The sequence below is a fragment of the Megalobrama amblycephala genome, linkage group LG16 (genome assembly GCF_018812025.1).
Source record: "Megalobrama amblycephala isolate DHTTF-2021 linkage group LG16, ASM1881202v1, whole genome shotgun sequence".
Taxonomy (NCBI): Eukaryota; Metazoa; Chordata; class Actinopteri; order Cypriniformes; family Xenocyprididae; genus Megalobrama; species Megalobrama amblycephala.
In genome coordinates, this window is record NC_063059.1 from 22,320,713 (window position 1) to 22,348,157 (window position 27,445).

A 27,445-nucleotide genomic window follows, 5' to 3' on the forward strand; every position below is an offset into this window, starting at 1 on the left:
AATCATTTATGGCAATCTAAATTATTGGTGTGTGTGTGTATACTCTTACAATTCCATTAGATGTTTCTACTACACATTAGCACAATACACTGTGTGCCTGAGGCTTATTTAGTGGTCAGCCATCACTGACTTCATTGGATCAGTTGTTTCTGTCCACTTTAGCAGACTAAATTAATTTGTGCCAATCATGATGTTCCTCTGAGGGTAAGATGTCTGATGATAACCACCTAATTACGCTGTAATAATATGATTCTCTTACCCTATTGAGTAACAATATTCCATGGTTCCATGGAATAATGAGGATGGTGTTTATGTTTTATGGAAGTTGAGCAGTAACCCAAAACAGATTTTATACCATAGTTTTACACTTGCTCATAATAATGACAAGAAACCGATTCAACTGAACAGAACAGCATGTGGGCAGACAGCATGTGTTAAATGGACATTTTTCTAACTGCTGGAAACTCCTTTCGTCCACAAAACGATCTTATTTGAGTTGGGTAAGAGAAATATTTAGTGGTTGTTGATTTCGAGAACAGTGGAAAAAACATCAGCTTCTTCTCTTGTGTAATTTGTGAGCATTCTTGTGTGGTGAGCTGTCTGGAAATCAAGCTCTTGCCTCATCTATGATCAGAATGAGTAAATGAGAGTGAAAGGGCGAGAGCGTACATGGAAGTGTGAATGAGAACGAGTGACCTCGGGGTCATGTGAAAATCACAGCAGAAGAGGAACCTCCCTTTGAGAGCTCTGACACTCTACTGAACACATTAATTGAAATGTTCTAATAGGGAAATGAAAGTTTGGTGAGCAGAGATGCACATAAGCCACGACCTGTCCTAGACCTGCACGTTGGACACAAAAACTACTAGCAATTTGTTCTAAAAACGTGACGCTCAAGTTAAACTAAGGCCACATTTACACTAGTGCGTTTTGTTTTAAAATGAAAACGATCCTTGTCTACACTGGCGTTTCAGAAACGATCTACGTGGCTGAAAACGCATGACCATTCATGCAGTTCATACAGTTGCCTCTTGCACAGGTAGGCAGCTGCAGTATTAATAAATACAGAGTTTAACTGCGCAATGGCTGCTAAAAATTAAAACAAAGCCAACATAGATCGCAGTTCAGTCTCCATGTTATTGTTTACACGGTCATCAAGGATATGCAGAGCGAACGTGGGCAGCCATGCCATCGTTTTCAAGTGTCTCCGTTTTGGTCCGTTTATACTGAAATGCAGCAGTGTTTTCAAACTAAAATGGGGTCTGCAGCGAAAAGTCTCCGTTTTCGAGGTTCGCAAATGCCGGCGTAGTGTAACAACAGGCATTTTGCAAAAAATAAAAAAAATCTCAATTTTAATTTTGGTGACATTTAGAAGACCGAGAACCTGCAAAAGACGAGTTTCGAAATGTGTCAAGCAGTTTACGTTACGTTAACGTTAGCTGCTGGAATAATTGCATGAACAAGTAATAGTGATAGTTGTAAAACTAAAGATGGTAACGTCAATAAAATTGTCTTGTCACATTTGAAACGTCAAGAGCCCAGTCGACGAACGAGTTTATAATTTAATTATCTTTTATGAAGTAGGGCTAAGCAGCGCATCGAGTATCGCACAGATCAGAGCTGGTGGGACCTCCGATGGAAAACTGACAGTGGGTCGTGTGGAAGTTGCGGTTTCTGGTCAGTTTGTGTGTAAATGTACATTTTTGACCAACGTTTTCCACTTCTGATGTCATTTCTAGCGAGAAATCACTATTGTAGTAATTAAGTATTTGTTTAGTTCTCACCAAAACTCGCTCTATTTTGCTGCAGATCATTAAACTGTTACAATACCTCAGAAGTCTGTCCGAAATCAGTTTCGGATGCAGCCGGTCAGTTACCGTTTTTATAAATACGAACCTTTGTGTGGATGAAGTTCAAATCACAGCTCAGTGATCAGTGACCTGACTACTGAACTAGGGAGCTGATTGAGACACACGCTAAGACTCTGCAAGTTTCCGTTCACACATCAGGGCTACGTGGAAAATGCTGTTGAGTTCAGAAACGTTCCCCATGTGACCGGTTATAGAATGAGGTTGTCACTCCAGTTAATTACAGAACTGTGTGTGAACGCAACCGTATTAAGGATCAAATACAGTACTGACAATTGTATTTTGCTGCTGTGTGAATGTGTCAAAGCAGAACAGTCAAATGCAAAGAACGAGTCGTGATAGTCAAAATCCCACCAGAAAAGTAAAAATACCCAGAACACTTTGTTCAATAAATCTTTTTTAATCTTAACAGCACATTAGCTTATGTGTGGTCAACAACCATGAAGGTAAATGTAGAATTGTAGGATGTCTAAGGAATGGTGTTTGCCAGCAGGAGGTGTGATTATGATATGGCAACACATTCACTAATCTGTTCTTTCTGAACTATTCATAAGAAATATTGCTATTAATACTTTTCAACGGCATATACTGATTGACCAAAAAAAAAAAAAAAAAAAAAAAAAAAAAAAAAAAAAGCACTGTTATGAAGCTGTCCAAGAAGCTCCAAACTCCACACGGTGGGGTTATACAGGAACACTTCTGAGGGGACTTTGGTTTTGTACCTTTGTAAAACCTGGGTCTACACATGTCCTGTCGCAATACAAACAGAAACAGAATCAAACTGGAAAAACAAAGATATTAAAGAACAATTTACCCAAAAATGAAAATCAGTCATTATTTACTCACCCTCATGTCTTTCCAAACCTATACGGACCACATTCCTGATCGTTTTATGGTGCTTTTGCATCTTTTTTGATGCTTGGAAGTGTTTCACCAAAGAAAGTCAGCCATACAAGTTTGGATCGACATGAGGGAGAGTAAATGCAGACTGAATGTTCATTTTTAGGTGAACTGTCCATTTAAGATCTTAACTTAAAAGAATGAAGAAAAAGGCACACAGAACACTATCACATTAAATACAAAATTTGTTGCATTTTGAAAGCACTTTCAAAGTTTCTAACCCCTACGTTACACAAAACAATCGCCAAGTCGCACTCCCTCGGAATCCTTCTTTGAGAGAGCGCCGGCTCGCGGGGAGCACGTTATTGGAAAGAGATGAATTTTATGTCTCTTATTTGACAAAACTAGCTAAGCAGGTTCACCTCACCCATCTGCCGTCTCCTCAGCTACATTAATTTTAGCTTCCTTGACAAAGTGCTCCAGTATATTATCTACCTTAAAGGGATAGTTAACCCAAAAATGAAAATTCTGTCATCGTTTACTTCCCCTCAAGTTGTTCCAGACCTGTATAAATCTTTGTTCTGCTGTGTACAAAAGAAAGATATTTAGAAGAATATTTGTAACCAAGCAGAACTCGCCCCCCATTGAGTACCACAGTAGGAAGAAAGAAAAAAAAATACTATGACAGTCAATGGGGGGCGAGATCTGCTTGGTTACAAACATTCTTCCATATATCTTTCTTTTGTACACAGCAGAACAAAGAGATTTATACCCGTTTGGAAGAACTTGAGGGGGAGTAAATGATGACAGAATTTTCATTTCTGGGTGAACTATCCCTTTAATTCGTGTGTTCTGTTACAAAGCCCTGAACCTTACGATCAATTTGCGTCATGATCGTTCTCTGTAGAGTAGCTGATATCTGGGTTTAGTCACAGACTGTCATTTCAAGTAGAACAGATTTACTAAGTGCTGCTAACAAAAACAGTCTCTGTTTTGTCTGTCGCAAATGCAATGAATTGGCCGAACAATCCAGTGTCTTGTGAATAAACGTGAATGCTGATGTGTTCTTTAGTGTAAAGAGGGTAAATACCACCAAAATAATAATTGAATTATCTAAATCATTTAAATTCATGCCGACATCGCCCATGGAGGTGATAATGTCACCTGACATACAAGAGTCATGACTCATCCCTTCACAGTGCACCAATTTGAGTGCAGATTCTGAAGAACTGCGATATTAGCAAACAAAATAACACTGTTGTGGTTTGAGGAGAACAGATTGTTATTTTCAGGGCCTTTAGGATGAGCATGAGGAGGAAATCCAGTGAAAAAAAGAATCAAAATCACAGCTTCGTCTACAAGTATCTGTGGATTTGGACTTGAGCCGTTTAGAAGTTGAGAAACATCCGGTGATAGCAGTTTTGGGTGGTGCAGTTCCTACTTATGGCTTCGTTTTTTTTCTTCAGTTCCAAACGAATCAGTATATTGCTTCAATATTGCCATGTGTTTTTAACTAACATTGCACTCATCGAGTGTGCACGACTAGTCTTTCGTAATCAAAGTCAGACGCTTCGAGTGATTTTGTTCAGTACAAAACGTGTCAATATTTGTGAGTTGTGCTGTCGAGCAGGCTCTGTATTGCAGATCTAGGCTGTCTTTGTGCTACATATGGAGCGTAGCGAGCAGCTCCTATCCTGCGGTCGGCTTGAAGGCGAGGAGGTGAGCCCCCCGACGCAACTGGCTCAATCGCCACGCCATCCGGCACTCTATTGTGAGAGAGCAGCAGGTGGGACCACTGGAGAACGAGGAGGGAGGTAGGGAGGAGTTTCGTAAAGTATAAAGATTACAGCTCACGTTCGCCACAACCTAAACGTTGAACGTACAAAACTCGATCCGTCCCTGTGACGTCATCTCATCCGTCAATTCATCCGTAGTGAGTCAGATATCAAGGTAATACTGGTTATTCGAGTCTCGGCTTAATTCACCAGTACGAAACCGTGCTGGGGGTCCACGGTCTCCATCATTTCGCTGTCCAGAAATGGGTCGGCCAACGCCAGGCCTTTGTACCCAGCAGCGCCGCCCTCTGCAGGTGGAGGCGGCTGCCCCGGATCAAGCGGATAGTGGTATTGCTCCGGGTACAGTGCTTCTCCTGTGCTTGGATCGCAGGCTGGGTAGGTGTAGTTGAGGGGTTCGGGCTGTTGGGGTTGCAGCTGAGAGGAGAAGCTTTGTGGTAGAGGCTGCATCTGAGGGTAATGTCCCAGGTAGGGTTCATACGCTAGGGCTTCTGGGTTGGGCTCCATTAGGGGGCCGAGTGGCTGTGTGTGTGCAAACTGAGGTGAGGTCTGGGGGCTCTGCTGCTGCTGATGTGCTGGTGCAATCAAACCCTGTGGCTGAGGTGGGGCTCCGGAGTCCTGGTGGCCCATGGTTGCACAGGGAGCGTAAGGGTCCTCCACAATATGCATCTGGTTAAAGTACACCTGCATTTGGGATTGTTTCTGAAGATATAGGCGTTTTTGTTGCAGCCTGCATATCAAACAGAAGGAGTTTAATAGACGGATCACCGGTTTGACATCAAGAAAGACCTAAGTAAAGCGTAGTACCTGTGTTCCTGCAGCTGCTGCTCCAGACTGCGAGGAGTTTCTTTGCAGAACATCTGGCAACTGCTGGGGCTGTTGGCCATCAGTGTGGCTTTCTGTAAAGAGATCCACAACATCAAGGATTGTGAAATGCAGAACTCTGGCAATCTTTCTGCACTGCCATGAACATCTTGAGAAATAACGTTTGGCCTTTTAGCATTTTTATTGATAGAGATAGCAGAAAGAAGACAGGAAATGGAAAGAACAGAGAGGATTCGGATTAGATCCCATTCGCTAACCGCTAGCCTCCAACAGAAGAGAAGTACTAAATCATGAATTTTGACATCTTTGCTAATGTCAAGAAACACTAAAGGATTTCTGCAAAACTCACTGACCAAAGGTATTGTGTGTGGCTGCTAGCATGTTTCTATGTGGTTGCGTGTTGGAATATATTTGCAATGGTATTCTGGATGGTCGCTAGCATCTTGCTTTGTTGTTCATCCAGGTAAGACTGTCTAAGTAGTAGTAGTTATGCTTGTCTTAAAGGGGTCCTTGATTATGATTTCACTTTTATAATTTTAGTTAGTGTGTAATGTTGCCGTTTGAGTATAGAAAAACATCTGCAAAGTTACGATGCTCAAAGTTTAATGCAAAGGGAGATATTTTCTTTTACAGAAATCACTTTTTGAGGAACACAACAAATGGCTGGTAGGGTCAAAGAGCTTCTTCCTGGGTTGGTGACATCACAAACCCCAAAATTTAAATAAACCCTGCCCCTGGGAAAACGCAACAAAGGCCATGTTGGTCTGCTTTAGAGAAGAGGAAGAGTAACTTCTTGTAACTTCTTCCTGAGTCTCTCCATCAGTGTCTGACTCCGGTTTGAACAATGTAAGGCTGAACACCGTTACTGACAATCATCTTTTTGGCTGCGTGAGATTCTCCAGCTTTGTTGTTGAGCAACCAAAATGCAAGCTGTTAAAGCTCCGCCCTCTTCTGGAAAGGGGGCTGGGAGCAGCAGCTCATTTTCATTTAATCAGACCCAAATAGGGGCACATTTGACAAGCTATAATAAATGATCTGTGGGGTATTTTGAGCTTAAAACTTCACAGACACATTCTGGGGAAACCAGAGACTTATTTTACATCTTGTGAAAAGGGGCATTATAGGTCCCTTTTAAACTACCAAATTTTTAAAGCAACTATTATAGACCACGAAGACTCAGAAATGTGCTTTGTAAGTGTACACACATCTCAGATGGGCTAAAATGAGTGTTAGCTGGATGATGTTGGCAGAAATAAAGGTGTGTCACCTGTATTCTGTGAGAAAGGTACTGCGGCTCCAGACTCTGTCTCCTTGACAACAGTGCGGGGTGTGTTCCACCTGAGCACAGAGCCATGTCATGCTGGTGACCTCTTTCCTCCTGCACAAACCATACATACACACAGAAAACATGTCAGCGCCTCGCTAGGTGGTCACATCGGTGGCTGTGCACTCAAATGCATGAATTCATTACTTGGTTATGAAAAGGCTGAATAGCTGTCCGCTGACCCAAAGGGATTTATGGGAAAAACATGTCAGTCTGCTCCAGTAGCTGATCGTCCTCACAATGCCACATGCCTCTAATGGAAGATCATTTTCACTGCTCTTTTTCTTCCTACTATATTAGCCCAGTAAATTGAACACAATTTTAGAGCAGGGTTTTTTTCTTGGACTTCATCTAGACACTGGCGTCTGCCCTGCGCAGTATCCCTATGAGTTATTCCCATAAGTATTTATTCATTGATTCATACTAAATCTCTGTCTTCGGTGAGCTTGCATTGGAGCAATGGGCACCAGTCACCAGCCTATTACTCAACAATGGCCGCATTCAGGGGGCTTACCGGATGGACCGTAAACAACTGACAATTGGCTGCTTCTTCTCCAGTCATTACATAAGCAGGCTGTCTGTGTGTCAGTAGGGAGGTTAGAAGGGTAGAAGAGTTCAACTAAGGGCATTCTGGCACTTTTCAACCAAAGTAACTTACAGTGCTTCTCGGAGTAATATATTTCGCAAGAATGTCTTAGAACCCTGGTTCACCTCGACCTGGGAATGCTGCAACCATTGCATCAACATCCCAGCAATAAGGCCCTCTCCCATGACTCTACATGTCAAAGTTCACAAATTTTACAAAGCATTTTTACAAAGAAAAGCTACAGTATTGTGCGCAGGTCAAGCGTTGTAATGCAACACCCATAGTTCAACAATTTCAACTGTGATCTGTTTGCCAAGGATGGATTGCAGACAATGAATTACTGAAGGTCTCAAAAAACAAAAAAAAACAAAACAAATATTACGTGGAAATAATGTGTGTGTGTGCGTATATATGTCTATCTACTTTCTACACACTATTAGAGAAATATAAGATGTATAAAAATATTTAAAATAAATATAGATTTGTCAATAGAGAAATTTATATATAAATTTTGCTCTATTGACAAATCTACAGTATATTTATTTTAGGTATTTTTTAAAATTATTAATTTATTTTTACAACATAAGATAATATAGATTTGTCAAGAGTAAAATTTATATAAAATGTATTTTTTTTTATGTTTAAAAATTGACTTAATATGAAAAAATTCTTGTGAATAATTTTGTGATAAATTTTGATTTTATTAAAATAAATAAATAAATAAATAAAAACATAAGTTACTATGTTAATTTAGATAGCCTTTATAAAAATAAAAAATAAAAAATTGTCAAATTTTCTGTAGACCCTAGTTTAAAAATTTCTGTATTAGTCCTTCCAAACAGTAACACTTGGTTCAGACTACACGATTTCAGCCCGGTTTTGGCAAGATCCATTCAACGTAGGGTGTCGTGGGGATTCGTTAACGACAATGGGCGTCAGGATGCAAGAATCGATCGTTTTATCTTGTATAATGTGTCATAGTGGACAACAACCGACGCCACGTCTGTGATGCTTCACAACCTCATGACAGAAAGACTAGCATGTTTACACTTTTTTTTTTTTTTTCGGCCTTCCACGATGAGTTCCGTCATCTGTGACATTGACCAATAGGAGCACAGAAGCTCTTCCGTACACTGCTTTCAAACATGTATTGGTGCAGTGGAGGAAAGGTTCATGGAGCTATGGCAGTACTCCTGCCTTTATGATGTTTCCTCAAGGGAATACCACAACGGAGTGAAAAAAGATAAATGCTGGCGAACTAAGTCATTGTTTGTTTACGCTCGCAACACCTGTCAGTCGATAGTTCCGCCTTCTTGATGACATCACACACATCGTTAAAGACGGCAAACGATAATTGATTGGGAAGCAACGTGTAGTCTGATGTTTTTTTTTGTCCACAACACAACGAGAATTTAGGAGTCAAAATTGCATAATCTGATACAGTGACTATAGTAACAGGGAAAAATATCATGTAGTCTCAACTCGGCATTAGAGATACTCCAAAAACAATCTCAGGCTAGCTCAAATCTGTGGTTTCTAGAAGCTCCCCTGGTGTACTGACCTGTAGTGCAGGGTCCAATAAGCCATGTGGATGTGCCTGAAGGCTCAGTAGCCCCAGGGAAGGGGTTTCTCCAGAGCCCATCTGCTCATACACCTTATTTAGCTCCAGGATACCTTTGGTCCGTGCCAGATTCTGTAGGTGCTGTCTAAAGGCCACCAAGCCTACATGGAGAGAGGAGTAAGATTATGAATAATAGCACTGTTATTTCCAAATGATTTACAGATCATCAGATGATGTTCCACCCCCTGTGTCATCATGAATTCTCACATGGGATTGTCAGAACAGAGGAAGTGACTCTCATTCACTCACACCCACACCACCTCGGACTGCTCCGGTGCGGTTCTACCATGTGACCTCTCTTAACGTTGCTAATCAGTCTATTTCAGGAGAAGATATATCCAGGCAGGGCTCCAAATGCTTTATTCATCGTTCAAGTGCACATTAAAATGCCGTTTAGTGGCTCTTGACTCCTCTGCTGCTCAACGGAAGAGGGTAGATGGGTTGAAATAAAGGATTCTCAGGTTATTTTAGGGCTTCAAGTGATTAAGGGTAATTATTCAGGCCACAGGATGAGAGAACTCAATAGGACCGAGTTGGCCTAATCTTCAAAGCGTTCTCTGATTCACTCAATGAATCATCTGATGGGGAGTGGTGCATTTAGAGGAGGAAAACAAGAGAGAAGGGGAGAGTGTGTGAAAATAACAAGAATAAGTGTGAGAGAAAACGGAAGAGAAATATTTAATCTAAAGCATGTACCACAGTGAGGACATCTGAGACCACTATAGTAAACATGTGAACTTCTGCACTTTTTATATTTTTTGTAATTTTTTTATTTTTAATATTTTATTTAATACACATTATATCATCAGCATAACAAAGTGAGTGTCACATGATTCTTCAGAAATCATTCTAATATGCTGATTTGAAGTGTTGGGGACAGTTACTTTTAAAAGTAATGCATTACAATATTGCATTACTCCCTAAAAAAAGTAACTAATTGTGTTACTTTATATGATAAGTAATGCGTTACATTACGTTACTTATGCGTTACTTTTTCTCACCTGGGCTGTGCTTGTTTGTTTTTTAATAACAACAAAAAAAGTACCATTTTTGGCAAATATTAAGGCCCTTTCGCACCAAAACTGAAATGAATAAGCCTCAGGTTGATGGAAATGCATATTTACTCCTGTACAGTAGAGGGCACAGCTCAAACAAGCCTTTCAGCTGAGCTGCCATTCCGTATTAAAGAATAATAGGATACAGGAGAAGGAAGTTCAACACTCTTATTTCTAAATCTAATATAAAGTAATTTTTGCTTACGGTTGAATTAGATCATTGAAGGTCACCAGCAAAGACATTGGCTAATAAAGTGAGATTAAATACATAAAGTATATTTGTGTAATTTAATATATGTAATACTAATACTGTTTTTATTTTGAGGAATATTGAATGTTTTCGTGCAAGTGAGATGAGTAAATACATGTTCACATTTAGTCTAGATCAACAATAAAGATCATGTTTACATACACAGCACACGCAAAAACCTCTGCACTTTCTCTCAACATGGGGACAGGAGAGGTATCAGTCAATAAATGTGAAAAAGTAACTTGCATTACTTATTTGAAAACGTAACTCAGATATTTTGTTGTAAATTGAAAAAGTTATGTGTACAATGTAAAAGTCTTTCCTATTACTTTTTATTGATTTAATATCTTTGTTGAATAATTATATTCATTTCATAAAAAACAAAAATCTTACTGTCCTCAAACTTTTGAACAGCAGTGTACATTGCCCGGCCAAAAAAAATAAAAATCGCTGTTTGGATTTTAATAGGCAAATACTTAAGAGTCTATGGATAGATCTTTATTACAGTGATTATTATTTTTCTATCATGTTATATGTTTGGCAACAGTTCTTTTAACTCTAAATGATGGAGTGTGTAGATTTTCATTTCTTAAACTCCCATGTATTAAGATGTATCATGGCCATATTCCAGGATGACAATGTCAAGATTCATCAGGCTCAAATTGTGAAAGAATTGTTGGGAGGGAGCATGAAGAATCATTTTCACAAATGAACTAGCACTGACCTTAACCTCATTGAAAGTTTTTGGGATGTGCTGGAGTAGACTTTACAGAGTGCTCACCTCTTGCATTGTCAATACAAGATCTTGACCAAAAAATCATGCACCTCTCCATGGAAATAAATATTGTGATGTTATTTCCATCAAGAGGTGCATCAATTTTTGGTCAAGATCTTGTATTGACAATGCAAGAGGTGAGCACTCTGTAAAGTCTACTCCAGCACATCCCAAAAACTTTCAATGAATTTAAGGTCTGGACTCAGAGGTGCCAATTCTAGTGTGAAAATGATTCTTCATGCTCCCTCCCAACCATTCTTTCACAATTTGAGCCTGATGAATCTTGGCTTTGTCCTGGAATATGGCCATGATGTGTCTTCCAACATTTTTGTTTAAGAAATGAAAAGCTACACACTCCATCTTAAAGGGTTAAAAGAACTGTTGCCAAACATATAACATGCTAGAAACATAATAATCACTGTAATAATGATCCATTCATAGATTCGTTAGTATTTGCCTATTAAAATCCAAACAGCAACTTATTTTTTTGGCCAGGCAGTGTATGTATTTTCACGGACGACACAGGATGCTGCTCACCTTGTGTAAGTGAGGTGTCTGACGCCCTGCGGCCCTCGCGGAAGCTGATGGGAGAGCGGTTGTGTGTCTCTCTCCTCTGGGTGTTCAGCGCCTGCATGGCAGGATTAGCGGGCCGAGCGCTGATGAAGGGCGGAGTCATGCGTGTGACGGGGGTGTTGGCCAGGACCACTTCGTTAAGAGAGGGCGCATCCTCCAGCAGACTGAGGTCACTGTGCACAGAGCCCATGTCATACTCTGAGTCCACGCTACCCAGAGATGGGTTATGACCCATGCTGAACAGTTTACCTGGGTAAAGAGAATGAGATGACACTCATGTATAATCTTAACAGTTTTGAAATAGTAGATTATTTTTATCCAAACTGATATAGGTGGGGTTTGAATGTATAACCTTGTGGTTTCCCGTTAGGCACACCCACCTCCACTGGTTATGACTCCTGGCTGGTTGGTGACCTCAGACAGCGTGTGTCTGCGCTGACCAAAGCGGGCTGTCTGATAGGCATTGAAGACATGGGCATGATCATCCTCAGTGTCCAGCTCCTCCGTCTCGATGCCCTCATCTATAGACATCTCCATCATGTTGCTGGGGGACGAGGCGCTGGATTTGCGAACGGTCACAGGGGGCAAGGGGTCCAGCATGCAGCCGTTAACCTGGAAAACAATGTAAAGATTTTTTGTGGTGAATAGTATTTGAATGATACTACTGTAGGAATAAATTCTCACAGCCATGTTCCAACATCTAATGGAAAGCCTTCCCAGAAGAATTAAAATCACAGTTTATGAGGTAAACTTTTTTTGTTGCAACTTTTATGAAAAATTAGCCAAAACTGTGAAATTTTAAGACACATTGCGAGATATAAAGTCACAATTTCTTCATTACTCGGAAGTGTAGTGCTGACTTGAGCTGAATAATGACAGTATTATCTTGCTTTACAGCAGAATTTGAATCTCATATCTGATGAAGTTTGCATAATTAATTATTTTAATTTCCTGTTTATTACTGTGAAGCTGCTTTGATACCATTTCTATTGTATAAAGCGCTAGGATGTTTCTTTTACTTTGCATGAACTCTCACACTGGTGTAGATAAGACATTTCACCCACATGCCTCCCAGCACTGTATTTCCCAAGAACAAACTCTAATCTCCCATCAGCCCTAACAAGTCACCCACAGCCCCGAGGCAAATTTCCACTCAGCAACATACACATGTACTTTTACGTGCTTTACCGAACTGTGCAGGCCGAACTTCATGAACACATTCCCTAATGATCGGGGACTGAGTGAGAGTAAACAAAAGCACTGCAGTCGCTCCCTTTTTGCCTCTTTTTATTGCTCCCTCTCTTTCACTCCTGCATTTCGTACAAACGAATGAGTGAGCTGAAGAGGAGGGGGTGGAAGTCTGGAATGCAGGGACAGGAAGTGTGTTTTGGCTGAGAGGGCTGTCAGAGCCTCATGCAGACAGAGTACACTGAGAGAGACATGCCATCAAACACACACACACACACACACACTCAACCGACATGGATCATCTGGATGAGTTGAGTTTCCTGCAGCATGCTGGGCCAGGAATGCTGTTATCCCAACACACGGTTAAAGAACAGCCACAGATCCTTTTTTTTGCATTTCAGCCCATCATTGTGCCTGGCCCCTCTGTTATTCACGCACAAACAGTGTGATCATACGGACTCTGAACAAATTATGTAATCCCAGCCGTCCCCTCCCCACCAGTGGCTGTGTACTCTCTGAAATCAAGCTTCCGATTTGATTATCTCCAGCATTTTTTTTTTTTTTAGCATTTTTTCTATATATATATTAATATGCGGAGACAACTACAAATAAGCCATACATAGGTTCATTTCCCCAAAAAGTATAAACACTATTGAAATGAAATGGGCGGGGTCTATCAGTTTGTCCAGCCAGTAGCACACAGGGACCTGTTGAAGGAAACCTGTGTGGAAACAGACATTATTTTGTGCATTTTTTTGGTAATCTTTTAACAAAATGTTGAAAACGTCTTCTGGTTTTTGCTGATGTCACAAAGTTCTCCCGTCCACCCTATCCGACTCATATGTAGTTATAAAAATGTTATGACCTGATCAATTCTTGATGAAAATGTAGGACAGTATTATTTATCATTAACTAAAACTTTAAACAAAAATGTTTATAAACTTAATTTTAGGTAGTTGCCAAGGCAACAATTCTCATTTTCATTGAGTTTAACTTTAAGTAATAATAACTAAAACTAAATAAATTAAAGGTGCCCTAGAACTTCTTTTCAAAAGATGTAATATAAGTCTAAGGTGTCCCCTGAATGTGTCTGTGAAGTTTCAGCTCAAAATACCCCATAGATTTTTTTTTATTCATTTTTTTAACTGCCTATTTTGGGGCATCATTAACTATGCACCGCTATATAGGTTGCGGCCCCTTTAATTCTCGTGCTCCCCCGCCCCCGGAGCTCGCGCTTGCCTTGAACAGCATAAACACAGTTCACACAGCTAATATAACCCTTAAAATGGATCTTTACAAAGTGTTCGTCATGCAGCATGTCTAATCACGTAAGTATTGTATTTATTTGGATGTTTACATTTGATTCTTTCTTTCTTCTTTCTTTCTTTATTTATTCATTTCGAGCAATCAAACAAAAAAACAAAAATACATCAATAAAACAAATTTACATACGTCCAAAGACATGGTACATGTCTCTCCGATCATGTCAACAAATAATTTATATCACATCAGCTCGAAAAGGAGTGGGAAGAAGAAAACTTATTTAATCCCACCCCCATCTCTCATACAAAAACATGTCACGCAAGCATAACCGCTTCCTTAAAGACAACTTTCATCAAACCAAGTAGTCACCAAACTTCAAAGAAAATAAAAATAAAAAAATAATAAATTGAGAGTAATTTTCACTATATGTATGCATACCTACGCATGCACACATTCTGAATGAGTTTGATGGTGCTCCGTGGCTAACAGGCTAAAGATAACACTACACACTGTTGGAGAGATTTATAAAGAATGAAGTTGTGTTTATGCATTATACAGACTGCAAGTGTTTAATAATGAAAATAGCGACGGCTCTTGTCTCCGTGAATACAGTAAGAAACGATGGTAACTTTAACCACATTTAACAGTACATTAGCAACATGCTAACGAAACATTTAGAAAGACAATTCACAAATATCACTAAAAATATCATGTAATCATGAATCATGTCAGTTATTATTGCTCCATCTGCCATTTTTCGCTATTGTCCTTGCTTGCTTACCTAGTCTGATGATTCAGCTGTGCACATCCAGACGTTCTGCCCTTGTCTAATGTTTGATCATGAGCTGGCATATGCAAATATTGGGGGAGTACATATTAATGATCCCAACTGTGACGTAACAGTCGGTGTTATGTTGAGATTCGCCTGTTCTTCTGAGGTCTTTTAAACAAATGAGATTTATATAAGGAGGAGGAAACAATGGTGTTTGAAACTCAGTGTATGTCTTTTCCATGTACTGAACTCTTGTTATTCAACTATGCCAAGGTAAATTCAATATTTAATTCTAGGGCACCTTTAAAACTAATAAATAAAAAAACTAAATTACTAAAAATTAAATACCAACCAGTCAACTTCCTACTGAAATTTTGCATCAATTATTTCCTCTCTTGAAATATGTATTCAAGAAACAATGTACAAAATTCCTCTTACTGTAAAACTGTATTAAAAAATGTATACAGGTAACACATGCACTTACAAGTTTTAAAATAAGGGGAATTTTGTACATTGTTTATCAAACACAATGTTCAAGAGAGGAATTAGCTGATGCAATGTTCAGTATGAAAGCCACGAAAGCTCAATAACTCCACATTTCCGAAGATGGTAAAATATCAGAACACACAAAGCCAGACAGTCTGTGGTGTGCATGTGAATGAGAGTGAAAGAGAGAGAGAAGAAAGAGTGGAACGACTAAGCCGGAGCGAATGGACAGCTGTCACATCCAATGTGTCACTGCCAGAGACGTCTACAGTCTGACCCGCTTATGTAAGCCAAACAGCTGTGGATGGCCTCAAGGGGAAACACTCACAGTGTACGTCTCACCTCACCATCAGAGACAAAAATGACTAAGGCTTCTAAAAACCAAAGTAAAACGCTTTGACAGAAAAGTCAATAAAAACAAAGTGTGTGAGTGAAAGAAGAGAATATGAGAGAGCAGAATGCTCCTCCTCAAAGAGACGGGAGAGAGACGGACAGATAAAAAAAAAAAAAAATGAAGATAGCGTAACTAGGACTCTAGTAAGTGAAGTAGATAGAGTGGCAGAGCTGGCCGGCTCCTGTGCTGTTATTCCTGTTCTGTATGCCAAGCTGGCAGCCAATCTGGCCGTCTGTCAGGATGGTTCTGAACAAAAGGCTCCTCGGGGAGCGGGCGTGATGAGGAGGCCTGAGCAAACAGCCAGGCCCACTGCCTGACCTTGGAAGGACTAACGTTGCTTAACAGCAATGTAGGGAAGGAGTGTAAGTGCACTCAGCATGCAGCAGTCAGATTCAACTCTGTAACAACAGCTGTTTGTATCAGTGACTCAACAACCTTGCAGCTCGCGGCACATCAATGTAGAAAGTAATGTTGTCAAAAGTACCGACCACGATACCAATAGCAATTGTGTTCACGCGCTCATCGGATATGCCTGTGATTGGCTACAATGATCAACACTTCAAAAACATGTTGTAAATAGTCATCGATGACGCTCTTCACCGAGCGCTTACACAAACACATGGGAGCGTTTGAAAGCAGGTGTCTATCGCGGACCAAAATTCAAACACTTCTGTGTGCTTTCTAATGTTTCTAATGTGTTGATCATTGTAGCCAATTACAGACATATCTGATTCTATCTATCTTGAACATTTGATACACTTCAGTGAAAACCCTAGTTAAAAATCACTGCCTAAACAAGCTACAAAGAGAAACACAAGCTTCCTTCCCTTATAATTCAGCATCTAATCAATTTCTCACTCACTTTGGGAGTCCCAACCTCCTCCTCCATGAGGCTGTGCTCAGTAGCACAGGTGGACTGTGGAAATGTGAAGGAGTCCGCGGAGGCTTGAGGCACAGCTGGGGATCGCAGGAGACGCATGTTCTGAGTCAGGAGGCTCACCTGAGGAGCAGTGCTGCTCGCCTGCGGTGCAGAGAAAAAGATACGGAAACAGTCAAAAGCTTGGCCAACATCGTACTTGCACTACTATTAAAGGGTTAGTTCACCCAAAAATGAAAATTCTGTAATTTATTACTTACCCTCATGCCGTTCCACACCCGTAAGACCTAATTATAAGCGACGAGAATATTTTTGGTGCGCAAAAAATAACAAAATAACGACTTATTTAGTGATGGCCGATTTCAAAACACTGCTTCAGGAAGCATCGGAGCATAAATGAATCAGTGTATGGAATCATGATTTGGATCGCGTGTCAAACTGCCAACGGCTGAAATCATGTGACTTTGACTCCGAACAGCAGATTCGATACACCGATTCATAATGCTCCAAAGCTTCCTGAAGCATTGTTTTGAAATCGGCCATCACTAAATAAGTCGTTATTTTGTTTTTTTTGGCGCATCAAAAATATTCTCGTCGCTTTATAATATTAATATTGAGCCACTGTACTCACATGAACTGATTTAAATATGTTTTTAGTACATTAATGGATCTTGAGAGAGGAAATGTCATTGCTCGGAGCCATCGGATTTCAACTAAAATATCTTAATTTGTGTTCCGAAGATTAACGAAGGTCTTACGGGTGTAGAACGACATGAGGGCGAGTAATAAATTACATTATTTTTATTTTTGGGTGAACTAACTCTTTAACATTTTAATTTTCAGAGGCACTTTGAATAGTTTTACCTTGACGACGGTCTGCTCTGCAATCGTACTGGGACGTCTCTGGCGGGCGTCGAGTCGAGGCTCTACTGGGAAACTGCAGCGGTGGGCCTTTAGCCTCTCGACCAGCAAGTAGTAGATAGCAGCAAAATGATTGTAACTCTTATTCTGAAGAGACTGCAGAACATATGGAGAAAATATCAAAAAAGGGCCATTAGTCAAGCTTGTATGAACATTAAGGATGCAATTTCATTTCTTAAAATTAATTTCTCACCTCTATGGTTTTGTGCTGGTCGATGCCCAGGCTGTGCATCAACCTAAGCACCTGTTCACTGTACTCTCCCACACCAGCCTGCCCCTCTGCAGTCTGCTGATATAACATCGGCCGCTGCACAGGCACATCCATCACCATCCACTTGTGCTCCTTTATTTGTCCTATAGACAAACGCTTAGAGGGGTCTAACACCAACATCCGCCTGATCAGATGCTCACAGTCTGCACATAAAAGAGAAAAAGAAGAAGATAAACATGACATGTCCCGTACCCAGGAACAAAAATAACATTTGCCATTACTTTTTTTAATAACACACTACTCTAGTTTGGGGTCAGTAAGATCTTTTTAAAAGTGATTAATACTATATTAAAGGGTTAGTTCACCCAAAAATGACATTTCTGTCATTAATTATTCACCCTCATGTCGTTCCACACCCATAAGACCTTTGTTCATCTTTGGAACACAAATTAAGATATTTTTGATGAAATCCAAGAGATTTTTTTTTTTTTAAATTCCCAATAGAAAGGAACATAATTACCATCATTCAAGGTCCAGAAAGGTAGTAAAGACATTGTTAAAATAGTCAACGTGACTGCAGTGGTTCAACTTTAAAGTAATGAAGCGACGAGAATACTTTTTGTGCGCAAAAATGAAACGAAAATAACAAATTTATTCAACATTTTCTTCTCTACCCTATCAGACTCGTACACATTTGATGCAGTGAACACAGTTCAGCGCATCTGTGTTTACATCGATTGAGGGTAAAAAAAAAATCTTGGATTTCATCAAAAATATCTTAATTTGTGTTTTGAAGATCAACGAAGGTCTTACAGGTTTGGAACGACATGAAGGTAAATACTTAATGACAGAAATGTCATTTTTGGGTGAACTAAGCCTTTAAAGGAGTAGTCCACTTTTAAATACACTTTTCCTGATAAATTTACTCACCCCCATGTCATCCAAGATGTTCATGTCTTTCTTTCGTCAGTCGAAAAGAAATGAAAGTTTTTGATGAAAACATTCCAGGATTTTTCTCCTTACAGTGTATTTCAATGGCTACCAACAGATCGAAGGTCCATATTATAGTTTCAGTGCAGTTTCCAGTTTCGTTTTTTTCCGTAAGTTGAATAGGGAAGGCGTAGGACATTCAGCGTAAGCGTTATGAAGAATGCGGAAGCGATATTTTGTTTATAAAGCATAAACGGTTGTATTTTTTTCAAAAATGACCGATCGATTCGCTAGATAAGACCCTTATTACTCATCTGGTATCGTTTAAAGCCCTTGAAGCTGCACTGAAACTGTAATATGGACCTTCAACCTGTTGGTAGCCATTGAAATACACTATAAAGGAGAATAATCCTGGAATGTTTTCATCAAAAACCTTCATTTCTTTTTGACTGACGAGAGAAAGACATGAACATCTTGGATGACATGGGGGTGAGTAAATTTATCAGGAAAAGTGTATTTAAAAGTGGACTTATCCTTTAAGCATGAATGATCAAAAGTGACATTGATAAGATATTGGTAGTGTTACAAAAGATTTCTATTTCAAATAAACACTGTTCTTTTGAACCTTCTTTCATCAAAGAATCCTGAAAAAATATTAAGCAGCACAACTCTTTCAAAAATTGATGATTATAATAAGAAATGTTTCTTGAGCAGGAAATCAGCATATTAGAATGATTTCTGAAGGATGGAGATGAAGACTGGAGTAATTGCTGCTGAAATTAAGCTTAACCGTCACATGAACAAATTACAGTACATTTTATATATTCAAATGTATATATTATATTCAAATTTAAAACATTTTTAAATTTTATTTTAAATTGTACTATTTCTCATTATTACTGTTTTTACTCTATTTTTGATTAAAAAAAATGTTAGAGGGGAAAAAAGTGAGTCTTGGAGGAAGAACTGTTTATTCTGATAACAGTTATTATTATGATTGGTCAAGTATTATCATAATTGCGGGAGCAGTAAGAAAGTTCTGTGCTTGTCTCAGCAGTAAGAACAGCAGCTCTGTACAATCTCAACCTGAAAAGGTCACAGTGTGTTTGCTTCACAGTAAACACTGCTGCATCTGAGACATACACTCAGCAGTGGTGACAGCCTGTACCGTCCACTGCTTAGGACAAGATTTGTGGAACAGCCCGTCTACAATCCCCGGCGAAATGAAACTCAACAAATGCTGCACTGTCACACCAACACAAACCTAAATTACATTATCTCATCGAAGAATGCACAAGGTATTTTGTCTGTCCCTGTGCCCTTGACTATTGATCACGTCTGACTCAGCTGGGCTGAATGAAACTGACGTCAAAGAGCTGGCGGTGATGCGGGTGTGCTCAGTTCTCTTGTTGCTTATTGCTGACCATTTTTTTTTAGACTCGTTCATCCTGTTAATCTGTCACATTTACGGTTGCTGGAGAGCCTGCGAGACACTAGAGCAAACCGAGGGAGTCGCACGGCTACAGTAACACTCCTTGTGCTAGAACACAGTGGGATGTCCTTCTGCTGGAAACATTCTCCTCCTGACAGCTCCCTCACTTCAGCAGAGGGAATCAGAGAATCTTATTACCATATTCATGTAGAAATTATATGCATAAATACAACTGTGAAGAACTGTTTGCAAACCATCTGGAAATACCTTGATTTTAGGATGAATGGTTCTTCAGATGCAAAGTGATCTGAAATTTAATTTTACACTATCATCTTTACTGACCATACTATTTAAACTAGATTTTCATACTGATATTAACAGATTTTTAATCATTAATTGCTTTAAAGACAAAATTAAAGACAAAATTTATGAATTAAATGAAAATTCGTCATGATTTACTCACCCGTGTCATTTTTTTCTTGGGGAAATGCAAAAAAACCCCAAATGAATCCATATGACTCCAGGGGGTTAATAAAGGCCTGAAGCGAATCGATGCATTTGTGTAAGACAAATATCCTTATTTAAAACTTTATAAAGTAAAATAATAATTACTCAATAAATAGTGAGGGTGAGTAAATCATAGGATAATTTTCATTTGTGGGTGAACTATCCCTTTAAATACTTTCCAGCATTTTGGTAATAGAGTACATCTTTAAAATGCATGCAGATTACAGCAAAGTGCAACAGTTATCGTACGGTGCTCAGCAGTGGTCAAAAAGGATTTAAACAGTGAATTTTTAATTGATCTCTTCTTGTGAACTCAATTGTAAATGCAATTAAATTACCACACTACCTTGGTGTTTGTTAAAAAAAAAAATCAGTAGTTAATTCAGCCGGGGATTTTTACATGGGTAGTGAGAGAAAAACACTGACATTCTGAATTCAGATGGCAATAAATCACTGACTAGCCCGTGTAAATGTCGAAAATACCATTTGACCCCATGAGAAACAATTACCGACGTACAATTTTGACATTTTAAAATGATGACTTTCTTCTGTCTGAGCCATTTTGTAACTGACTTGCATGTTTTAAATCACGGAACACGACCCAACATCTATGAGCTTTGGATTGTACACAGCTGCTGTAGAATCTCTTGTTTCATTTTGGAGTTCATTGATCCTGACTGTTCAAAACAGCTCATCACCATTTCACCCTTTTCATCACGGTGCACAGTTAGGATGGCGTTTTGGTGCTGGTATGCAGTGCTTTGTTTTCCCCGAACATTAAGGCATTTATATTTATCCAAAAAAGTTCAACTTTGGCCCACAGAATACTACTCCAGTGGTACTGTCCTCCTTGGTAAGACCCCAGTATTAGAGGAGGGTCTAATGATGATGAAGAAAGTCTGATGATGTGTGGATAATGCAGCATCAGTGCAGTCTTAATTTATATATAAATTTAATTAAATATGTTAAATGAAAATTATGACATTTTTCCATTTCATATTTTAAAATATTTATTTTTCAAAATCATTTTTACAACTGTAACTTCTCTGTGCAGCATGAAACTTAATGGGCACCTATTACGCAAAATTTACTTTTACATGGTGTTTGAACATAAATGTGTGTTTGCAGTGTGTGAACATAACCGCCCTATAATGTAAAAATCCACCCACTCCCTTTTTTTTTTTTAAATTCCCATAAATCATAAGCAGTGTCTCAGCACAAGCCGTTTGCAGATTCTGGACAAAGTGACGTGACTTTGCACAGGCCCCGCCCATGATGGCTGATGGACTCTGCCATATTAGCATAGACCTCACTCAGAGCGAGTCGTACACAGTCCACCATTTTCTCCAGGCTGGAGCAGCTGTAGCGACTAGAATGTCTCGTAAGCGATTGAGGTGTTTGATTGTTGGATGTAAGAGTGAACATAACAGTCTCCATGTACTCCTGACATCAGAGCCGCTGAAGACGCAGTGGACTGAGCCAGCGTTCGGACACAAACATGGAAGCACTTCATTCTGTTCACTACATCAACAACGTAGAAGACTGACAGGTAAGAGAAAAAAATCGTTGAATAAAGTCGTTATTTTAGTTTTGGTTTTGCGCTCAAAAAGTATTCTCGTCGCTTCATAACATTAAGGTTGAACCACTGTAGTCACGTTGACTTTTAACAATGTCTTTAATACCTTTCTGGACTTCAAAAGGTGAAATGACGTTACTGCCTGTGAGTGGTTCAGAAACCTTCAGATTTTGTCAAAAATATCTCAATTTGTGTTCCGAAGATGAACGAAGGTCTTACGGGTTTGGGGCGACATGACGGTGAGTACTTAATGACAGAAATTTCATTTTTGGGTGAACTAACCCTTTAAAGGTAGGATAGGCAATTTTGGAGAGGTTAGCAATAGCAAGCTAGCTTTGAAAGCATAAGATCCCACCCTACGCAGAGGTATGCAAATACTTATGTTACAATTACATCGTATAATTGCATTTGGACCGAATGCAATGATTGGACGAACATTTTTTGGTCCCGAGACTGCCACAGAAGACATATGTACAATTTTTAATATTTAGACCATTTCTATTATTGATTTCTCTCAGGATGTGGAGAGAGTTTCAACCAGTATAACAAAAAGTGTTTCTGAAAAACATTGCCTACCCTAGCTTTAATGGCTGACACTAGCCTACACCGGATGTGAGAGTCATGTCAAAAGCAAATAGAACTCATTATAATCAGACAAGAGGACAAATGAAAAAGTTAATAGAAGCATGAAGGAACGTTCGCTTGACGTTTGCATCTTTGCATCTTTATACTTCAGATGGATACCACTGTCAACAAGTGGATGGTTTATTTTTGATGGCATCCTGGATTGCGTCAGAGGATTGTATGTTTGTTCGGAGCATTTTGTTTTGTAAACGAGGCACAGCATAATGGAGAGTTCGCAAAGGATCTTTTGTTGATAGATGAAGCAGCCAACTCTATTGGTTCTGACAGCAGCTACATTGGCTGAGGCTAGATAAAATATATTAATGCCAAGTCAGTACCGAAGACTATTTTTCATTGCAATAACAAGGAAGAATAAAATAATAAAATAAAAATAATAATCTTCATACAAATTTTTAAAATATAGTTTTTCAACTGAAATTCTAAAATTCTTTCTGATGACACCTCACTAAACAGTGTCCTAATTTATAGTAAAAGTATCTTCCTCATTCATACTTTCATTTCATCTCAAAGTACCAAAGGGCAGAGAAATTGTCCTACATGTTCTAGAAGATAATGCCATTACTGTGCAAGTTCCTGAATATTCCATCTTGTCTTGAGTCCTCATTAAAGCTACCAGGATAATTCTGGAAAGTTCTTTTCCTTCACTGAGTAATAAGCCAAAGTCCCCTGTATAACACACCAGGCTCTCGTAATCTTTCCCAATGGTGAGTGTGCGGTATTCACCGTGTAGCGTAGTGTGTGTAGCATGTAGTGTGTGGTGCGTGCAAGCGCTCTTGGCTGAGAGCAGAATGAGGTGGGGTGAATACTCCATAGGGGTGAAATCCTGTGTGATGAGAGCATTTGAAAAGGAAATGTAAAGGAAAAGCACACACTGTTCTTCTCATTTGAGAAGTAACACTCAGTTTCACTCGGGAACTCGCAACAACATGAGTTTTGGGCTAACATATTCAACATGGCTTAATTGTTTAAATGTCTTGAACAAAGTCAACTGACCCCTACTACCGGCCCCCCTCCCCCCCAATCAGGGGCCATGCTGGCAGGACCGGTAGGTTAACATGTGTTCGCTCTTCCTCGGGTTACTTGATACGTGTTTAATCACAGAGAGCAAAGCTTGTGTAAAATGAACGAATGTGACATTCTGACTCTTACGTCAAGTGCGGCCAACCAGCCTCTCTCTCTCTCTCTCTCTCTTAGAGTCTGGCATGAACTGGCTCGCTGCCATCAGGATAGTCTGAACTGTCTTGCCTTTCACCCTTTGCCCTCTCACTTTATCTCTCTCTTGCCCTCCTTTCTCCTTTGATCACAATCCTGCCCTTGTGTTATTCTGCCTAAAAATGAGTGGAGTGAACGTTAACTGCTGTGATTTTACTCCACGTAGGTCACTCACGTAAAGTGGATGGGTTAACAACTAGTCAACAAATCAGGTTTAAGGAAACCCTGTATAATTAGATGGGCTTTCTAGATCACCTGACCCTAATTGGATGTTTTTCTCTAGGGGCATTTAACTAATGGGTTAAGTTCTAATTTAGCTAATTTATTACTTGACACACTATTAAAAAACAATGGTGGAACCAGTGATAAAAAAATACAACAAAAACATTCTGATAAACTTGTCAGTAGGTAAACATGATACCATATCAGTTATTAGTGATATTAAAGACTTTTTTATTGATTTATTAACTGCTAATTTTACCCTACTTTTACATTACATTTTTACACTATTATTCAAAAGTTTGTGGTCAATAAGATTGGTTAGTTAAAAAAAAAAAAAAAAAAAAAAAAAAACTTTCATTCAGCAAGGACATATTAAATTGATCAAAAGTTAGAGAAAAATCATTTATAATAATACGAAAGACTTCTATTTAAAAATTCCTGAAAAGAAATTGTATCACGGTTTCCATATTAAGCAGCACCTGTTTTCAGGATTGTTTCTTGAGCACCAAATCAGCATATTAGAATGATTTCTGAAGGATCATGTGACACTGAAGACTGTAGTAATGATGCTGAAAATTTACCATTCTATCACAGGAATAAATTACATCTTAAAATATATATATAAAAAAGTTATTTTAAATTGTAATAATATTTTCACAATAAATGCAAATAAAGGCAGCCTAGGTGAGCATAATAGACTTCTTTCAAAAACATTACCGTTCAGAAGTTTGGTTGGGTAAGATTTATTAGTGTAGATTACCTTTGGTGTTGTCTAACGTTCACTTACAGTTGATCTTTAAAAACACTAAAAATGTAATAACACTGTTAAATGTAATGTAGCAAATCTCAAAATGAATATACACATTTTAATGTTGTGATGCCAAAATTCAGTTGTAGCATTTAAAATTTATTGTATATATATATTCAGACAAAAACAGCAATTAATTGGTTTATTATCAATAGAATGAAATTAATTAATCGGCTTATTGGTATCGACCAGAATTGTAGTATCAGTGCATCCCTACCAGTCAACCTCACTAACAGACTAGTTGGATGACTAGTTCACTATGGCTCATTTCAAAGGGATATGTTCCACTACTTAATGTCTCTGAGCAGTTAGAGCCGTTCCTCTTTATACAGTCCAGACACACACAAACTGAAGCCAAGCACTTATGGAATGTTTTAATTGACCAGGCTTGAATTTCATGAAAAAACAGCAACTGCCGCCAGAAAACCTCTCCTGGTGGCAGCTTCGTGCACTGCGAGAACGTCTCACCTTCTGTCATGAAGTAAGGGATACGGAAACGGCCCTCCAAGACACGCTGCCGCAGGATGGGGAGAGAGGGGCCATCGAAAGGCAGGGCACCGCACACCAGCACGTACAGAACCACCCCCATACTCTGCAGGAACACACACACAGCGTCAGCTCAACTGTGAAAAAACACGATTACAATGTGCAAATGTCCTGAAAAAGAATATTCTGTCATCACTTACTTCCCCTCTTGTCATTCCAAATCTGTATGACTTTCTTTTTTGTGGAACACAAAGGAAGATGTTTAACAGAATGTTTATGCTGCTCTTTTCTCATTGTATGTGAAAATCTCGCCTAATTAAAGAGTCATATGGGTTTGGAACGACTTGAGGGTGAGTAAATGACTTCCAATTTTTGGGTGAACTCTTCCTTTAATGGCAGTAAAAAGCAAGCAAGAGAGCTTTCACATGATCTGATCTCTATCTCTCTCAAATGGACCACAGGGTGTTTGGTTTACGCTTTGACGTCAGTCGAGTTCTCAAAGGTTGAATAGGTGGTAACACAAACAACTGTCAGCTGACTCACTAATCATTTACTGTCAAACACACACTGGTGTGAACCTGCACGGATACACTGGCTAGTCAGATCAGAGTGGCATTACCCAGATGTCTAGCTGAGGTCCCTCATACTGCTGACCCTCAAACACCTCCGGGGCTGCGTATGGAGGACTCCCGCACCATGTGGCCAGGGGCTTACCCGACTGGAAGAAATTTCCAAAGCCAAAATCTGCAATGATGAAAAAAAAAAAGAGAGAGAGAGAGAGAGAGAGAGAGAGAGAAAGAAATAAGAATGAAACTGTTCAGAGGCATAGATCACATTTCAGCTTAAGGGGACAACAAACAGGAAGGCTTCATTACAATATTTATTGTACCATCAAGCTTCCCACACCTATAGTGACCGTTAACTTTTCCAGTTAATAAGTGACTGCTGTGTTAAAAAAAAAAAACTCACTAAAAAGAAATATTTCTAGCTGACTGAATATATTTAACTTAAAAAATATTGTGAAATATTATTACAATTTAAATCAGCTGTTTTCTATTTTAATATATTTTAAAATGTAAATTATTCCTGTGATGACTATTACTTTTGGCAAGTGTGGCAAAAAGTGAATGGATCCTGCAAGTGTGTGAGTCATTTGTCATCAAATTGTCAAGAGTTGATAAATATAACATCCTTCCAATTGCATAGCGTAATTTGTGCGAAATCAGTTTACTGATGAACCAGAGGTGTAATGTTTGCCTTAAATTACCCATGCCTCTGACAGAACAGACACTGCAAAAACATCCTTCTCCAATATCCTAAGCCAAAAAACACATTTCCTCCACACATCCTCAAAGCTCAAAAAATGATGCTTTTGCAGCCCACTTCTTTCTACTTTGATGACTAATATTAGTGTTGTACTCACTGAGAGGCTATTACTAAAAAAATAATTCCCACACAAACTTTGGTGTTAAAGTGTAATTTGCCTGCAGTACTGTCAGACAGCATTTTTATATAAAAATGCTAAAAATGAGATATAGGCATTTAAAATGTACAGTCTTCCTCTCCTGAAAAGCAGAGTAAAAATCTTGATGACTCATCCTGCACTACACAGATTTTTGTCCAATCAAATGCCATCTAGAATGAGATTATCAGTTTCTCTAATACCGCCTGAAAATAGCGAATCAGGTTCATGGCTGTGATGTAACTAATACCCACTGCCTATTTTATAAACGGGACAAGCCCTCATCTGAACTTCCTGTTTCAATAGGAATTACATCAACACAGGAAAGAAAACTGAACTCAAACAATTTCATGATGAAAGAAATAAAACATGATTCTGTGACTTGATTTATACTTTGCCTAACAAGCTGTAACATTGTGTGAATGACCAGAAAAGATCAGACTACATTACATAAGGTCACTCAAAATTTCTAAGCTACCAATCTGGCATTATACCAAACTATGTCTATCAGCAAATTTGTATAACATGGTATGCTGACAACAT

The 27,445-nt window shown here is 39.0% G+C and overlaps 1 protein-coding gene across 2 annotated transcripts in view; it reads right to left on the reverse strand.

The window, feature by feature from the left end:
• Positions 1-2,252: 2,252 nt before the first annotated feature.
• The window catches only part of sik2b (salt-inducible kinase 2b), a 43,024-nt gene continuing 17,831 nt past the window's right edge, over positions 2,253-27,445 (reverse strand). Inside the window, exons 5-15 of one of the 2 annotated variants that reach the window (XM_048160162.1) lie at positions 26,060-26,184; positions 25,423-25,546; positions 17,605-17,825; positions 17,355-17,507; positions 16,476-16,634; positions 11,891-12,122; positions 11,475-11,759; positions 8,798-8,958; positions 6,594-6,704; positions 5,309-5,400; positions 2,253-5,231 (exon numbers count right to left, since the gene is read on the reverse strand). In XM_048160162.1, coding sequence (XP_048016119.1) covers positions 4,685-5,231; positions 5,309-5,400; positions 6,594-6,704; positions 8,798-8,958; positions 11,475-11,759; positions 11,891-12,122; positions 16,476-16,634; positions 17,355-17,507; positions 17,605-17,825; positions 25,423-25,546; positions 26,060-26,184 — 2,210 coding nt within the window. In that variant the 3' untranslated portion in view covers positions 2,253-4,684. The remainder of the gene's footprint in view (positions 5,232-5,308; positions 5,401-6,593; positions 6,705-8,797; positions 8,959-11,474; positions 11,760-11,890; positions 12,123-16,475; positions 16,635-17,354; positions 17,508-17,604; positions 17,826-25,422; positions 25,547-26,059; positions 26,185-27,445) is intronic. The other variant, XM_048160163.1, reaches the window with a different exon arrangement.